Source organism: Mya arenaria, chromosome 6 (genome assembly GCF_026914265.1).
Source record: "Mya arenaria isolate MELC-2E11 chromosome 6, ASM2691426v1".
NCBI classification, from domain to species: Eukaryota; Metazoa; Mollusca; class Bivalvia; order Myida; family Myidae; genus Mya; species Mya arenaria.
The window spans coordinates 8,019,371-8,037,872 of record NC_069127.1 but is presented as its reverse complement, the minus strand read 5'-3'; the positions used below and the strand labels follow the sequence as shown (position 1 = coordinate 8,037,872).

Below are 18,502 nucleotides of genomic sequence, written 5' to 3'. Positions count from 1 at the left end.
CGAATTTCAGTCCTTAAATAAATGCAAAGATGAAAGTGTGGCCCCTGTAGTTAAAATCTGAATAATGTTCATCAAAGTGATTGTATAAACTAACAAACTAGTCTGTCATGAAGGCATGTGATATTTAAAGTCTAATAGATATGATGGAAAAAGAATTTTGTTTCTATTGTATTATCCATGTTTTCAGCCAAGGTGGATGTGGATGAACTGGACATAGTGACCAGTGTTCACCTGACCCCAGGAGTGGACATCTGCCCTGTCAGACTTGGGGCAGTCACTCATGCCATCCAGCTGCTACACTGGGTCTGCCTGTGGCCCCTAGATAAGTCCAGACTTGGATTCACCGCTAACAGGGTGGACCTCACCACCTTTACTGATGATGACAAACAAAGGTAACTTAATGCGTCACAACAAACACATAAGGATATCTATGTCTGACATTCACGGCCTCGATACCACAAATTTGTTTTTAATCAATAAATCTTGAATTACTTGGTATGCACATTGGTCATGGTCAGTAGTTCAACCCATGTTTTGGGTCAGTAGGTCAAAGGTCAAGGTCATGGTGACCTTTACTAGAACAATTATTGGCGCTCCTGACTGGTGTCCACATCTAGTGATTGCTATAATGGCAAGACTACACAATGTTTTACTTAAGAGATATGTCCAAAATCTGCATCATTATATAATTATAATCAAAATAACAGTGAAGTCAGAATAGCAATTCATCCATTCTGTGTCCAAATCCTCCTGGAAAAGGATGATCATGTTGTCTTTAGACAAATCATTTTCTCAGGCAAAAGATGATAAAGTCTACCTTGAGTTTTTTATATGATTTCAGGTCTCGTCTGTCAAAGATTAACCGTGGTTTGACGCAAGCTATATGGGACAAGGTTGGGTCGGTTGTGACCACACTACTTGCTTCTTACGCAGCAAAGGTCACCAAGGTGGCAGCCAGCTCCCTGATGGGTCAGTCATTCTGCTCCCTGGATGCCATGTTCGAGTCACAGGAAGTAGCTCTTGTTACGAGCCTCCTTGACATTCTTCTGTGTTCCGCCTTGTGCACTTGCACAGAGTTCCCAGAACTACTGCCAAAGCTGGAAGAGAAGCCATCAAAACGGAAAACTAAGTCACAAAGCAAACTGAAGTCAAATTCAACATCACAAATGTCATCAGAATTGAAATCTAGTCAAAACACTGTTGAGTCACGACTTAAATCCCAGTCAGACTCGGGTAAGGGGTTTGTCGCCCTTGAGGACAAGATCTGGGTGCGTGACAACCCACACCTGACCAATATCCATGGCAAAAGTGACCCTGGAGCTGCTAAGGAGCGAAGCAGGGCAGAACTGCGACACAAGGAGGCATGTACAGAGAGACGTCTGCTGCGTAGGTGTCTGTATGAGGCAGATGTTTTTGCCTGTGTTTGCCCTTTCCTGAAGTGCCGGGAAGAAAATGTGCAGGTATTATTATTATTTTATCTTACCTGGAAATTTCAAAGAAATTGTCATGGCTCTTGTTTCAAATATCTAACACAAATAATTCTATACATATGGACAACAAGAACACAATTACCACCTTTGTATTCTTTGTCTGACACTTTTGTCTCGAATTCTGCTCAAGGCTTTTTTTCATGCAATAACAGAATTGTTCTTGGCTCTTTCAGTAAAATGATAGTGATCATTATCATTTCAGCTTGTGGTGTTGCAGATACTGCGGTGCCTAATTCAGCCCCTAGAGGAAAGGGTGGCCCCTAAACTTTCATTCTCTGGTCCAGGAACCAGTGGCAAGTCTAGAAATAGGTACATGATTATGTTCCACAAGGTCTCTAACTCTCTATGCTGGTAACAAGCATTCTGTCAAATTTGTCTAACTACTTTTCAGTGCAACACAATTCCATATTTCGAACCTAAAAATATAATGTTTAAATATTGTTTTGAAACCATTTAAAATTGTATGCAAATTTGTTGGTAAAATGCTTTTCTGGTAGTATATCATTTTCAGAATGAAAAAAACATTTGGCCGTTTTATTTTTGGAGAGAAGTTTTTTTATATAAATGTCCATGACTTCCTCAGGCCACAGACAGCTGGGGCTGTTGAGAATGCGAACAAGCGCCTGAACATAGCTTTATATCAAATGTCTCCCGACCTGGCCAGCCTGATCAAGGATGCCCTGGGCCCCACAGTGACCCCAGGGGAAGAAAAGGCGAAGACAACAGGATGTGGGAAAGGGGAGAAACAGGTGGTCATGCCAGGGTCGACGTCTGACCTTGAAACCATACATGAAAGACTGCAGGGTGAGTACTGGAACTTTTAGGGTATCACCAGGTATGAACATCTTTGCTTTTTTAAAATAGATAAGAAGAATATTGCTTCGTTGATAGATATCATGAAACAACATTCTGATAGTATTGGATTTTTAAAACTTCATTGCATTAGAATGGCAGTGTGTTGTTGATAATATTTATTTGGACACAAGCAAAAGTCATTAAATCAATGTACTATCATGGTTTTGTCACATAGCAATGAATCTGTTTCAATGCTAATTTCAGACTACACAGATAGTACAAAGGACCAATCACAAGTCTCCACCCCACCCCCTCCCACAGACCCCGCCCCCAGCAGGAGGCCCCGTCCTATGATTGACAGGTGTCGGCCCATTGCTCAGCAGTGTCGGGAGGCCCTCACAGAGGGGCTTGGTGAGAAGCTGGTGTCGGGGGTTTTCACAAAGACTCCCCGTGTGAAGAAACTGTTTGTACTCCTCCTACATGACTTTGTGCAATATGGCGAGGTGTGTAAATTTATATATTCTTCTCTGTCTTTAAGAGTTAATCTTTTATTAGAATTCACTCAGCCAATGTGAGATTGAGCACTAACAAACCGGTTCTTTATTAGTCTTCACTGTCTGTGCTAGGGCAGTTACCTTACCATTTACTGATTATCATATTTTGATAGTTTTGTAAAAAGTATTTTAATGTTATAATAATTATAGTATTTTGTTGCGTAATTTGTCCCTTCTCAGTTTTTGGCCTTGATCCTTGTGGATATGAAAACTCTCCTTTAACAGGATCTTGGTTAAAATTGAGCCTACAGGCATGTCCCTATAGTTCCATTTGTTTCATTACTGTGTGAGACTTTGGTTTATTAGCCAGATTTTTCATCGAAAGCACATACACACACACATGCTTTTACACTGTCACACACACCATTGACCCATCAGCACCACAGCCAATGATTGTATTTTCAGGATCTTTATATTTTGCTTATTTGGTTTGTCCTAAGGGGTCAAAAACTAGGTCTCTGGGACTTATCTTTTAGGAAAAGCTGATGTATTTATAAAATGTTCATTCTTCCTCACACAAATGGAATAGTTTCTGTTGATCTTCACGAAATTTGTCCAGGTTATTTGTATGAATGATTTTTCTGATAAGTATAAATATGGGCCTTCTTGTTTAACATAGTTTTAACTCTGTCTCTTCAACACTGACTTGTTTTTTTCAGTTGTGTTCCTGATGAAAGTCAAACCTCTCATGGAATTTAAGTAATTTTTAGCTTGTCTGTTTTTTATAGAGTGATTGTAATAGCCTTGGTGTTCTGGTCATCATAGAGCAACAATTGTAACCATGGCCATAATTAGAACGCGTTCCAGATGTTCACAGGAAACTCTATACACATGTTACTAGTGATCATATGTAGCAAGCCCTACAAATTTCATATTTTTCATGTTTTGGCCCTTATTCAACTGAAACAAACTGACAACTTGGGGTTTCTCTCTGTGACACCCTTGTTTTGAATTAGGGTTTATTGTATTGTCTAGATACACCAAAAAACCCTAGTTCCTGGAATCCATTTAATTTTGTAATGGAGGGTTACTATAATTGATTTTTTTCAGTGTGGCTCCAGCGTTAAACTATACAAAATTACCATAATATAATACTAGATCTATATTTTGCGGTTTAATGCAATTGTATTTTTTCTTCCTGTAACAGGTTGGTAGTCACATGACGTTGTCTAGTCTGGGATGTATGCCGCGTCTGCTTGACTTCCTGCGTACACATGAGAGCAATGAACTACTTGAGATCATAGGTGAGAAATAATCATGTAATCTTTGACTCGCGTATATATTTTATTCTATTTTCATCCTGCCCACCTTTTCGAAATGCTCTGCCTCAAATTTCTATTATTTGATAAAAATTCAGTCTTTGCAAATGTGGCCCAACGTCAGGAATTTGAAACCAAACATTAAATGTACTACATGTTGTTTTGATATATGTTTTAGAAATATAAACTAAATTCTGCCCACATATCCAACATGTTTTCAAGCCTGACCCCTCAGACATTACAAAATAATTTTATTAGATGCATGCTTATATATTTTTAAAGAAAGCTTATAAAATCACAAAAAAATCCATGATAAATCTTGTTTTGTTGAATCAAGTTAAAACTTTTTAGTGTAAGTAGAAATTAAATACTTGATGCTAAAAAGTAATGATGCTCACTTTGCTTCCTAAGGAACTTCAGGGTGGAAGAAAGAACAACTACCCTTTGTACCCTTACAGTGATTCTGTCTAGTATACAATGTAGTTGGCTTGTGTCTCATGTACTGTGTCTGTTATACCATAGCCTTGTGCTTTTAAGCAGGGTCAAATTATTTTTAACTTTTTTTGGTACTGTGCTTGTCCCTGTAGTTTACATTGTAGTATTGTTATGGCACAATATATTGATTAACAAACACACATCTATATATATAGACATTTTTTATTTTTAATCATGAATGAATAATGATGATTTAAAAAATATATATATATGGAAAAAAAACATGCATAGAGCATAATACATTTATTTGACAGTGTGTCAACAGTGATTATGATGCAAACAGATTTTTTCATCAATGATACTAAATAAATTACTTAGGATTAGATACAAGATACAAAATACAAGATACATGGATGGTGCTTAAATTCAAATTTTGAGGGATTGTGCTGAAATACACATTTTGAGGATTGTGCTGAATTACACATTTTGAGGGATTGTGCTTAAATACACATTTTGAGGGATTGTGCTTAAATACACATTTTTTTGAGGGATTGTGCTGAAATACACATTTTGAGGGATTGTGCTGAAATACACATTTTGAGGGATTGTGCTTAAATACACATTTTTTTTGAGGGATTGTGCTGAAATACACATTTTGAGGGATTGTGCTTAAATACATATTTTGAGGGATTGTGCTAAAATACACATTTTGAGGGATTGTGCTGAAATACACATTTTGAGGGATTGTGCTTAGATACACATTTTGAGGGATTGTGCTTAAATACACATTTTAAGGGATTGTGCTAAAATATACATTTTGAGGGATTGTGTTTAAATACCCTTTTTGAGGGATTGTGCTAAAATACACATTTTGAGGGATTGTGCTTAAATACCCTTTTTGAGGGATTGTGCTTAAATACACATTTTGAGGGATTGTGCTAAAATACACATTTTGAGGGATTGTGCTTAAATACCCTTTTTGAGGGATTGTGCTTAAATACACATTTTGAGGGATTGTGCTAAAATACACATTTTGAGGGATTGTGCTAAAATACACATTTTGAGGGATTGTGCTAAAATACACATTTTGAGGGATTGTGCTAAAATACACATTTTGAAGGATTGTGCTTAAATACCCTTTTTGAGGGATTGTGCTAAAATACACATTTTGAGGGATTATGCTTAAATACACATTTTGAGGGATTGTGCTTAAATACACATTTTGAGGGATTATGCTTAAATACACATTTTGAGGGATTATGCTTAAATACACATTTTGAGGGATTGTGCTTAAATACACATTTTGAGGGATTATGCTTAAATACACATTTTGAGGGATTATGCTAAAATACCCTTTTTGAGGGATTGTGCTAAAATACTCATTTTGAGGGATTATGCTTAAATACACATTTTGAGGGATTATGCTTAAATACACATTTTGAGGGATTATGCTAAAATACCCTTTTTGAGGGATTGTGCTAAAATACTCATTTTGAGGGATTATGCTTAAATACACATTTTGAGGGATTATGCTTAAATACACATTTTGAGGGATTATGCTTAAATACACATTTTGAGGGATTGTACATTTTTAATATAATTATCATGTAAATGTGTAAGATTTAAAATTCACATTAAAAAATGAACATTTATTTCAGAATGTAGAAAAAGATATACAAAATACAAAATAAAATAAATCACAACCATTATGCCATTAATTTTGAAATAAACTGATAATGCTTGAAGTATAAGGATATCATACAGAATGTCAGGTTTCATCATTATACATATCATTCATAACATATTTAACATCTTTTATACAATTTCATCATAATTTTGCATTTACTCTATTCAGACTGCTTTAAAATAATTTGGTATATATAATAATATAACCTAAGTTTTTTTCCATGGAAACATGGTATATATATTATAAAATTGATTACTGAGATTAAGTTGCAATAAAATTTAATGTTTAAATAATTAAAGTAACAGTTTAAGATTATATTCAGTAGTGACTAAGACTAAGAGATGCCCTATTAGTATCATCAACAACAAAAAACATGTTCAATAAATGTAGCCCTAAAGTGAATAATAATAATAATAATCATGAAATAAAAATAGTTGCACTCTGAATCTTGACAAGCATTTGTTGTAAAGGTGGGACTCAGATGTGACATATGAAACCATGATTGAAGAAACTAGCTGACTAGTCTTGTGTAATAATACTTAGTAAAAATACCTAAAAATTAAAACATTTTTATTATATACCAAACTCACACTAGTTAAATTTGTATTGAAAAACATAAAAGCTGTAACATTTTGACAAGAAGTACTAATTCTATTTAGATGTTAATTCATATTTACCATAAATAAGAGTACGGGTGAGTAGGATTGTTTCATTGCTTAAACTAATAGTGCTCCTTGTAATGGTTAAAGATTGTAAGTTTTTACTAAAGTTAATATGGTACCTTTATTTGTATAACCATTTTCTTTGTTAAAGTGGACATACTAACAATCTTAAATTTTTTAGTGGTCTACATTATATTATGTAAACTACCCAGTAACTGGGCCAGCCACTGTCTTTATCTACCGATTCACAGGTTACAATAAAATAAATAATAAATAATAAAATATTAACTAAAATGGAAAATTGCAGAAATTCGGACTTCTTATTTGCCAAAAAAATATTTTGACCACTACTTTCCATCAACCAAAGCATTATTATAATGCAAAAGTTGTAAAAACGAATACAAAGTACCTGCCACTGATAAAAACAGTCTCTTTAAAGTTGCATGCAAACTTTTTTTACCTTAGTATTTCAGTTTTTAGCCTTTTTAATGAATCAAATATCAATTATTAACTAAAATGTTTTTTATACTTTTTTTGCTTCTATGTTTTCTTATTTTTACCCTGTTCTTTGGATTGAGAATGTATTTGTTCAATTTCAAAAATGAGAAGTCACTATGCACTTTAAGTCAGTCATTGAATTTTAAGCCATTCTTTGGTTGAATATACATGTATTATTTTTAGCCCGCCCTTTGGCTTAAAACATTGGTTCTCTAAAACAGACAAATGACTCAATTATCAGACAGCATCAAACAGTGCTGGAGTTGGCATTGCCTTGCACAGGATGTACTTATAGTAGTTGTCAATGTTCTCCATGTTGTCCCGACAGTATGACCCCAAACGGCAGCATTGCTGAGCAATCTCGATGCAGCGTAGGGCAAGCTCGCAGTTTTCCCTCTCGTTAACTCGGGCCATGCACAGGTAGTAGATCATTGATCTGCGGCACTCAATATCTGAAATATTACCAGTGTCAGGTAAAATACAGACTACCTGTGAGCAGACTTGCACTGTTTACTACTATGATATGAGGTTATATTTACCTACTTTAACTTACATGTAGCCATTATGATTCATGATAATTGTTTCTGTCTTACAACTTGATCATTGAAGAGTCTCTACATGTAATAGATACAGTACAAGTTTTTCTTTAAAAGTGTCCATTGACAGACGTAAGAAGATGTTTCGCTAGGAAGAACACCAATTTTGTCCGATAAAGTTGGTGTTTGTCCTAGCGAAACAGTTTTTTACGTCAGTAAGAGGACACTTTTGAAGAAAAAATGATTAACTGTACACTTTTTCAATAGCTCTGCTGGGGGTATAGTTGTATAAAAAGTGGTAGCTATTTTTAACTTGTTTTCTGTTTAGTGTTCAACAATATTCTGATGCAACAGTTTTTAAAAATGTTTTCAAAGTCATAGTTGTCCTCTTAAACAAAAATATCCATGTAAGGTTTATTGGCCTTAAAAATATCTATATAATAAAGCATATTTTTGTTGTACAGTGGCTTTAATTATTTACATGAGCGAGTTATAGTTTTCACTTTTGAATGCAGGTTCAAGGTGCACAGTACTGTATTAAAACAAAAAAATATAATAATTACATGTAAACAAAGCTTTTAAATTGACCTTCGACATATCCTACTAATTCTCTACTAAATTGCATGCTGCATTTCCAAGATTCTTAGCTGCATAATTATGAAACTATGGAGTAATGTTCTGTATGAAGCAAAATGGTGGATGCTGAGTAGAGTATTGCTTACAGTAATTTTTTTCACAGAATTTCAACCCTTTTTTATTTTTTGACAACATAGAATAAAGATAAAGATTCTTGTGTGCAGTCATCGAAATAAGACCTTTGGATGAACAAGCCCGAATTCTAAAACTATTGCTTGGTATCAAATTTTTTAATATAAAATTCAGAATTTGAGCAAGCCCAAAAGACATTTTACCAGTGTGGGGCTTGTTCTAATTTCCACCACTGTGTGTGCTAAATATCCAAAAAGCGTTGAAACTTCACTGGACTAAGGTTGAAGGTTCTTGGGTTGAAATTTGGTCAAATGTTCTACTCATCAAAGCATTGTGACGAGTTCATGCTGGGTTTCCGTGTGGGCCTTTTGCTACCCTTAATGGATTTTGATGACACGTAAAGGCAAGATCAACTTTTCATGTACTGACCTTGTTCATAGGTCAATGTCACATTTGGGGGCATTCGTCACATACTGTGACAACTCTTGTTATACCTACTAATAATATAGTGGGTCCAGAATGTACCTGTCTGTCTTGCTGCAATAAACTCAAGGCAAGGAAAAGTGTTACAAACATTTTAATTAATTTTACAATTAATGTTACAAATTGTGTAATTAATTTAACAATGGCTAAAGTCACTCTACCTTGAAAGTATTCCCTATGGACAATAGACAGGAACTTCTCTGCCATAGCCCTGGACCTTGCATCCAACTGTTTGGAAGTGTCAATGAAGAAATCATTGGTGATTTTCAAGTAGCTTTGGACCATGTTCAGCAACACAAGCCTTTGGCCGTACCGCAGTTCGCTGCCAAGACAGTCGTCACTCACACACTCTAGCACTAGCTCAAAATGGCTGAGAGCTTTACAGAGGGATTCAGAGCCATGGCCTTGTGTTTTATTGATGTAACTTTCTTCTTCAATTCCAAGTAGAAATGAAGATTTGGAATCCATGTTGCATTGGGACATTTGGCACTGTTCTTATCAGTGAAGAACAGCAGTAAATGTGATTTATTCTTGTAACAAACCTGTTTTTCTCTAAAAAGCGGAAAACATCCAAGAAATGCTGAATAGGAAGTAGTTCATGCAGTTCCAGTACAAAATGACCAGTTCTATTTATGTCACTTCCTTGATTTCTGTATGTGTTTCTTAGTCTTCTAACATGCTGATCAGGAAGTATTGCAAGTTTTTCATTTGCAATTTTTAACAATTCTTGAATGTCCAATTGAACATTGCCTCTGTTGATTTCACCCCAAATCAGTCGCTCAAACTTTTTTTGTCTTAAAGATATCCCATCCATACTGATGATGCATTTGTATTTGCATTACCCTGTATGTATGTACTACACTTTATTTTAGAATTTAAACATATTTAGTTCCTCTCATAATTTTTGTTGAAGCAGAATGTATGACAAGATGTGTTTGCGGTTCATATAGGTTGAATTCAACTGCGCAGTTATTACCAGTATTTTTTTGTTAATTGGGATCCCAAACAATCATAAACCTTGTTGAACATTTGCCAGCAACTGCATTCTTCAGTTACTATGAAAAATCAGCAAATCTTAAGTTTGATATTATGTATTTACTCAAACTTGCAAATGTTTACTGAACTGGGAAGGTTCATCCATACAATCTTATTTGTGACGCAATTAATTAACCTTCAAAATCATATTACCTCTACCAAAACATAATAATAATAATAATAATAATAATAATAATAATAATAATAATTATAACAACAACAACAACAACTAATAATAAAAACAATAATAATAATAATAATAATAATAATAATAATAATAATAGTAATAATGATAAGAAGAATAAGAATAAAATTATAAATTGTAATAATAAACATTCAATGGGAATTACAAAAACCTTTAAGCTGCACTCTCACAGATATATCATTTTTACAACTTTTTTATTTTTTGTTTCTGAAAGAACAAATTTTTGCGTAAATATCTGCAAACCAATGATATAAGATTGCTGACAAAAAAATCATATCGTAGATTTTCATATTTCCGTTCGAAAATTAATGTTTTATGGTTTAAACCGTTACTAAATGTTTAAGAAAAATGCATAAAAAATCCATTTTTGAACTTAAATATAAAATTTAATCTGCGATCTAATTTTTTGTCAGCAGTCTTATATAACTGCTTTCCATATAAAGTGAAGCAGGGCATATTGTCGGGCTTTTGCGATTCGACCATTTTTGAAAGAGTTATAGCCCTTTGTTTATTTTACATTTAAAATTGGTTTCTTCGCATCTCCTCTTTCATTTTTCATGCGATTTCTACCAAACTTTCACAGATTGATGACTATATAGTGACACAGCCCATATTGTCGGGCTTTTGTGATTTGACCATTTTTGAAAAAGTTATAGCCCTTTGTTTATTTTACATTTAAAATTGGTTTCTTCGCAACTCCTCTTACGTTTTTCATGCAATTTCTACCCTTACCATTGATTGGCTTTCGTTACAAAAAATGCCCCCATGAGGCGGGGGATATAGCTGTCTGTGACCGCTCTTGTTTATTTTACATTTAAAATTGGTTTCTTCGCAACTCCTCTTACGTTTTTCATACAATTTCTACCAAACTTTCACAGATTGATGACTATATAGTGACGCAGCGCATATTGTTAGGATTTCGCGATTCGACCATTTTTGAAAGAGTTATTGCCCTTTTTTATTTTACATTTAAAATTGGTTTCTTCGCAACTCCTCTTACGTTTATGACTATATTGTGACGCAGCGCATATTGTCAGGCTTTTGCAATTTGACCTTTTTTTGAAAGAGTTATTGCCCTTTCTTAATTTTACGCATTTCTTATGTTCCTGAGAAACTACCCTTACCATTGATTGGCTTTCGTTACAAAAAATGCCCCCATGAGGCGGGGGATATAGCTGTCTGTGACCGCTCTTGTTCTTCAAACATTTTCTTCTAGACCAATTGCAACCAAATTTCACAGGAATGTTCCTTGGGTGATCCTGTGCCAGATTTCTTCAAATAAAATTCTTTTCCTCATAATCCGCTGGCGATTAATATTATTTCAAAATAATTTAACAGAAATGATCTGAAGGTGGTCTCCCTTTGAAAATCTTCTTTTCTAAAACTGCATGGCCCAGACATTTGACATTTGGTATGACGCATTATGTAGTGGTTCTTCACCAAAATTGTTCAAATTCTGCCCACATATCAAAAATTTTCTCCATGGGCTTTACCCTGTAGTTTATATTGTAGTATTTTAGGGCACACCATATGGATTGACAAACACACTTTCACATATATTTGTATATTTTTATTTTTTATAAATAATGAAGATTTAAAATATATATTTTAAATGAAAAAAAAAACATGCACAGAACATGATAATACGATTATTTTGACAATGTGTCAGTGACCATGATGTAAACAGAGTGTGTTCTCAATGATACTCAATCAATGACATTGGATTAGATACAAAATACAAGGATTGTGATAACATACTCTTTTTGAGAACTACCTGTATCATTTTGAGATTTTTTATTTGTGTGAAATTCTTAATTATGATATGTTTAAAGGAACTGTCATATAAATACATTTTTAATTTCATTATCATGTAAATGTGTTAGATTTAAAATTCATATAAAAATGAAACTTTAAAAAAATAATAATTCAAAAACGAAGAAAAAGATGATAAAATACTAATAAAGTAAATCACAAACATTATGCCATTTTGTCAAAGTTTTGTGTGAGATTCATAGAAAATAACCTGATTATGTAAAACTATGTAGTATAATGATATCATATAGAATGTCAGGTTTCATTATACATGTATCACATATTTAACATTTTTTCATATGATTTCATCATCATTTGGCATTCACTTGATTCAGACTGCTTTAAAATAGTTTGTTATATATAATAATATAAGCTAAGTTTTCTTTTCATTGAAACATGGTATATATATTAAACAATTGATTTATGAGATAAAATTGTAATAAATCTAACAAAAAACTTGTTCAATAAATGATGAATAATAATAATAATCATAAAATAAAAATAGTTACACCCTGAATCTTGACAAGCATTTGTTGTAAAAGTGTTACTCAGATGTGACATTATGAAACCATGATTGAAGACACTAGCTGACTAGTCTTGTGTAAAAAATACCCATTTAAATATTGTTATTAAATATAATAACATACTCAAGTAGTTAATTGGGTTTTGCAAAAAATAAAAGCTGTACAATCGTGACAGGAAGTACTAAATCCTACTTAGATGTTAATTTATATTTTTCTTAAATAAGACTACCAATAAATAGGATGATTTAACTAATACCACCACTTTTAAGTAATGTTCAATGATGGTACGAGTACGTATGTACTTACAAAAATAAATGGGCTGATGCAACGCAGCGAATAATCATTTACTTTGTATAAGTAAATACTAACATAAATTACTTTTTAGTGGTCTACATTATATTATGTAAACTACCCAGTGACTGGGCCAACCACCGCTTGTATATCCCGATTCACCAGATAACATTAAAAGAGAGCTAACTGCTGATTTGTTTAAAATAACATATAGCAAAACTGCGGAAATACTGCGTTCTCATCGGACGTAAAAATATTTTGATCACTACTTTTCATCAACCTAAACTTGAAGTATTATGATTCAAAAGTTTAAAAATGATTTAAAAGTATCTGGCCACTAATAAAATTAGTCTCTGTGAAGTTGTTTTTAAATTATTTTTGGCCAGATTCAACTTTAAGCCTTTTCATTGATGCGAAAATCTGTTGCATTTCTAAATTTTTTCTTTGTTTTTATGTTTTATTCAATTTTACCCTGTTCTTTGGTTTATGAAATGTATTTGTTCAATATCAAAGATAAGAGTAAGTAACTATGCACTGAATGTCATTCATGTAATTTCAGTCCATTCTTTGGTTGAATATACATGTATTATTCTTAGCCTGCCCTTTGGCTAAAAACATTGGTTCTCTAAAACAGACAAACCACACAATTATCAGACAACATCAAACAGTGCTGGAGTTGGCATTGCCTTGCACATGATGTACTTGTAGTAGTTGTCAATGTTCTCCATGTTGGCGCGACAGTATGACCCTAAAGTGCAGCGTTGCCGCGCCATTTCCACATACAGTAGGGCAAGCTCGCAGTTTTCCCTCTCGTTCACTCGGGCCATGCACAGGTAGTAGATCATTGATCTGCGGCACTCAATATCTGAAATATTACCAGTGTCAGGTAAAGTATGAACAAGACGAATGTTGATGCTAGGCATCAAAGACCCGGCTGAATGGGTTTTATTGAATATATAAATACGTGAAAAATATTGATACCCAATTGGCTCAATAAAGTCATGTGACAATATATACAATTGTTAACATTCCGAATAAACACGGACATAGCCAAACTATGGCGGTTCAATCAAGTTTCTAGATCGTAGTTACTCGCTCGTCTCCGGCATGCATAAATTATTTAGACTGGTACCTTGCATTATCACTGATAAAATTATTGGTGTCGGGTCGATTCGGCCGAGATATCATTTTGGCCTGATCCTTTTAGGCCTACTTTTATTCATTAATGTTTGTTTTAAATCGTGTGAATTACGCTTTGAACTTATTTTATATCAGTTAAATTTAAATTGTGTTAATTTCGTTATTGCGACTTATATTTGTCAGTAAAATTGTGTGAATTAAGCTTTGTACTTCCATTATATATCACTTAAATTTAAAATAGTCAATTAATGTTGTGTTAAGGCACTTATATTTGTTATCAAATGCATAATTTAAACTATTATTCACAGAATGCCCGTAAATTCTCACATGCTTATTTACTACCACAGCGTGTATATAAACCGTTTTAACAGAAAGTAAATTTCTAAAATAACGAACTCGTATGACTGGCGACTAGTCAATACAAAAATGCAGAGAATAACTTTTTTTAATTTCCTGTTTTAAACATTAGGCTTATTCGTTTTATATGACGTTTTGGAAGTTTTACACGCATCAAAACGGTTATTGACGACAAATTTTAAGTAAAGTTGAATAAGAGTTGATATCATTAACAAATCTTCTTTTTTTTCACAACTAAAATTTATCCGTATACACTTCCCCATTGACAATTTCAAACATGTTTCCCTATAGATGCGGCCTCCAGGCCGTGTGTAATAACTGGTATGCAAACATGCAATGTTTACTACTTTAAGATCAGGGTTTACTTGGCTACCAATAACATGTAAGATTTCTTCTGCCTACCTTATAAGGCAAGATTTCCTCTGTTTACCTTATAAGGCAAGGTTTTACCTGCCTTAAGGTATTATGATTCTTGATATTTATTGCTTGACAGCTTTATCATTGACCGAGTTTTCACATCAAGTGGTTGCATTTTTAACTTGGTTGCTGTCCAATTATTTTGATAAGTGAAATGACTTTTATGACTGACACAATAGTCAGTTTAATTTGTTGAAAATGTTTTATGCTCATATAAGTACAAAACATCAAAATAAGGTTGATTGGTTTTATATTATTTACTTCAGTGCGTATTACCGTAGTTTCAGTTTAGTGGTGTGCAGTGGGGTTGTCTCAGAGGTATCTATAAAACTAATAAAATAAAATTATTATAGATCGTTTCCAATAGAAAAACATTTAATTGGGAAATATTTTTATATGAAAATGAAAAGATGTCTATGATATTCAATCATTTTGTTTCAAATTGCCTGTTTGTTATCTCTAATACAAATTGGGAATTAAATATAGGAATTCAATTCCCTTCAATACCCTTCAATGTCTTTCTGTCCCTCTGTCTTTTTTTGCATCTGCTCAAAATAACTTCTGAACCCCTTCAAGGATTTTCTTGAATACTACTTCACATGTTCTACTCATTAAGGCATAGTGCAGAGCCCAGGGTGAAGATCAGGGTTACAGTTACATTTTAAGTTTGAGTCTTGATTTTATTTCCTTCCTTTGGCTCTTAAACTCCTTGAAGGATTGTGTCAAGCCTATGCATGTACAGATTCCATGTTAAAATCATTCTGGGTCATAGTTAAAGGTCAAGGGTTAGGTTTGCACCACTGAAGAAGCACGCTCTATAATTTTACCATTTTTACAAAACTTTGTTTCAATGTTTATGATCGTTATATCTGGTACATTTAGCCACGGACTTATAGGTCCGTGATTTAGCCTACTCGCTTTTGTAAGTAAAAAAATTGATTTCAACATTGACAGAAATTACATCTCCAATATTTTAATGTATATAATTATCAATGCTCTGTCGTACCAGCTCTTAGTTGTATGGTTAGTGATATGCTTGAACACAAACGAACGGCACTGATCTCTCCACTTTTTTCACCTGTGGAGCATCAGGCAGACACATAGGTCTTATGTCGTCATCATCTGCATCGTCGTTGATGTCACTTCTTCATTTCTGATCAATTTCTTTTGAATTACTTGTTGTTTAGTCTTCAAACTTTGTACGCATTTTGGTCATGGTCAGTTAATCCTATAGATTTTGAGGTCATTAGGTCAATGTTAAAGGTCATGATGTTAAAGATGGGTGAAGCGGTCATTCTAAATACCTAGTCCAAATGATTGTACGTTGACATATTTTTTTTACGATTTTTGATATGGCAGATCCTTCACATAGTTAGGGATTGGAAGAATCCCATATAACAGTACGTCTATTATTTAAGACTATCTGAATCCCTTGTGGTAGTTCAAAAAAATATGTGTGGCTAAAATTAAAGCCAAAGCAATTAATGTTACAAACTGTGTAATTAATTAAAGAATGGCTAGAGTCACTCTACCTTGAAAATATTCCCTGTGGACAATAGACAGGAACTTCTCTGCCATAGCCCTGGACCTTGCATCCAACTGTTCGGAAGTGTCAATGAAGAAATCATTGGTGATTTTCAAGTAGCTTTGGACCATGTTCAGCAACACAAGCCTTTGGCCATACCGCAGTTCGCTGCCAAGACAGCCGTCACTGACACACTCTAGCGCTAGCTCAAAATGGCTGAGAGCTTTACAGAGGGATTCAGAGTCATGGTCTTGTGTTTCGTTGATGTAATTATGGCGGAAAACATAGTGTGAGAACATGTTTGCTGCAGCACGAACAAAACCATTAGCACACTGATCACTGACAACAGACATTTGGGTCAGGTTAACATGGCTGTCATGGACATTTCTTTTCAGAGCAGAAATGAATGCCTTGTATCCAAAGAACACCACATTGGAGAATCTTGTGTCAACACCCTGTGGGGTTAGAGATTGCATTTCTGTTAGGTAATCTTCCCGTAGTGCACAGTCATCTTCCACTTGTATGAGAAGGGCTGTTACACATACATACTGGTTGAATGCCAGGTCACTATCTCCCGGTCTTGCATTAATGAGAGCCCTTTTCTGTTGTCTAAGATCTAAAAGCCTGTCCCTTGTATTAACAAAGTATCCATTGTCAACTTTCTTCTTCAATTCCAAGTAGAAATGAAGAATTTGGAATCCATGTTGCATTGGGACATTTTGCACTGTTCTTATCAGTGAAGAACAACAGTAAACCTGATTTATTCCTATAACAAATCTGTTTTGCTCCAAAAAGCGGAAAACATCCAAGAAATGCTCAAATGGAAGTAGCTTGTACAACTCCAGTACAAATTGACAGGTTCTATTTATACCTTCACTTCTGTATGTGTTTCTTAGTCTTCTTACATGCTGAGTAGGAATTATCGCAAGTTTCTCATTTGCGATTTTTAAAATTTCATGAATGTCAAGTTGATTATTGCATCTGTTCAATTCACACAAAATCTGTCTCTCAAACTTTTTACATTTTAAAGATAAAAAAGCACTTTCATCCATTCTGTACATATTTTTAAATAACAATTTATTATGCACATTTCATTTTAGAATTAACAAAAGTAAGGTCTATTTCCTATTTTTTAGTGGAGAACAACAGACATGTAAACCTCTGGCTGTGCCAGAGATCTCCTGTACACTGTACGACAGTTTTTCCACCTTAGCTATATTTTGTTTCATAGAATGTAGGTAACTGCGCATAAGATATAAATATGGGATCCCAGATCAGCTGTTTTTACATCTTAACCTGATCGTTTTCAAGGCTAGATCATTGCATACTTAGGACTGTTCCTAAAGTTTGTGGGCAGGCTTTGAATCTTTCAATATGAATATTGTAATGTTATGTTTATGTAACTTTTCAAACAGTCAGCTATTTCAGATCATTCAAGTAACTCAGTTGTGCAGATATGACCCTATATATCATATTCTAGTAAACGTTGCTAAGGAAACTAAAGGCATGAAACACATAGGACTTTGAAAATATTTTGGGTTATAAAATACTTTAAACAAAGTTTGCATGATACGAAATTCTTATGTAACATAACTCACAAAAAAATGGATATCTAACTCATAAAACATTGTACGAAATTTGAATGTGATCAGAAAAGAATTCTATGGGATGTGAGAAAATTATAGACAGAAAGATTGTGATGACTAAACACCTTGAAATTCAGATGTTAAGCACGGAGAAAAGATACTCGTCATGACTTGTTTTTTATGGGTTTATTTTTAACATTAACTCCTTACACCAAATCATTATTACATTTGATAGACATGGGCATATGGTTTTTCTAAATTAGGCATTTTTTTTTATTCTGTCTTTAAATGAAAGGTTTCTGACCTTGAAACAGTTTTGCACCATAGAGGATTTTCATTAAAACTGCACATGTATTAAAGGATTCCATTCAATACTTTTGATTGAAATTTTTAATACTACTGCACAATATATTGAATGACATGTTAAATTTGTTATATTTTACAAAAATAATTGGTGAAATGAATTTTCTCCTGTCTCCTTTATGAACAGCCCTACATTTAAC

General features: G+C 33.8%; 2 protein-coding genes across 6 annotated transcripts in view; one reads left to right on the top strand and one right to left on the bottom strand.

Moving 5' to 3' along the window:
- LOC128237211 (uncharacterized) overlaps positions 1 to 18,502 on the top strand; it is a 41,814-nt gene that overhangs the window by 10,022 nt on the left and 13,290 nt on the right. For all 3 annotated transcript variants that reach the window (XM_052952543.1, XM_052952541.1, XM_052952542.1), the window contains exons 10-15: positions 188 to 392; positions 842 to 1,460; positions 1,693 to 1,799; positions 2,074 to 2,294; positions 2,550 to 2,788; positions 3,987 to 4,083. In XM_052952543.1, the coding sequence (XP_052808503.1) occupies positions 188 to 392; positions 842 to 1,460; positions 1,693 to 1,799; positions 2,074 to 2,294; positions 2,550 to 2,788; positions 3,987 to 4,083 (1,488 nt within the window). The remainder of the gene's footprint in view (positions 1 to 187; positions 393 to 841; positions 1,461 to 1,692; positions 1,800 to 2,073; positions 2,295 to 2,549; positions 2,789 to 3,986; positions 4,084 to 18,502) is intronic.
- Positions 4,866 to 17,640, bottom strand: LOC128237212 (uncharacterized). Of its 3 annotated transcripts, none has more exons than XM_052952545.1 (2): positions 16,421 to 17,640; positions 4,866 to 7,832 (listed from the first exon to the last, which is right to left on the bottom strand). In XM_052952545.1, the coding sequence occupies exons 1-2, from the start codon at positions 17,472 to 17,474 to the stop codon at positions 7,618 to 7,620; spliced, it is 1,269 nt and encodes a 422-aa protein (XP_052808505.1). In that variant the 5' UTR covers positions 17,475 to 17,640; the 3' UTR covers positions 4,866 to 7,617. The 3 variants fall into 3 exon arrangements, with proteins under 3 accessions (XP_052808505.1, XP_052808506.1, XP_052808504.1); XM_052952546.1 differs by lacking the exon at positions 16,421 to 17,640 and adding an exon at positions 9,269 to 10,032; XM_052952544.1 differs by lacking the exon at positions 4,866 to 7,832 and adding an exon at positions 11,902 to 13,839 and having other exon boundaries at positions 16,421 to 17,631.

Excerpts from the sequence above, each read along its gene's own strand:
- LOC128237212 (XM_052952545.1), bottom strand. The coding sequence starts at position 17,474 with ATGTACAGAATGGATGAAAGTGCTTTTTTATCTTTAAAATGTAAAAAG. Across the intron at positions 7,833-16,420 it reads CCACAGGGAATATTTTCAAG|ATATTGAGTGCCGCAGATCA; the intron begins GTAGAGTGACTC and ends GTAATATTTCAG.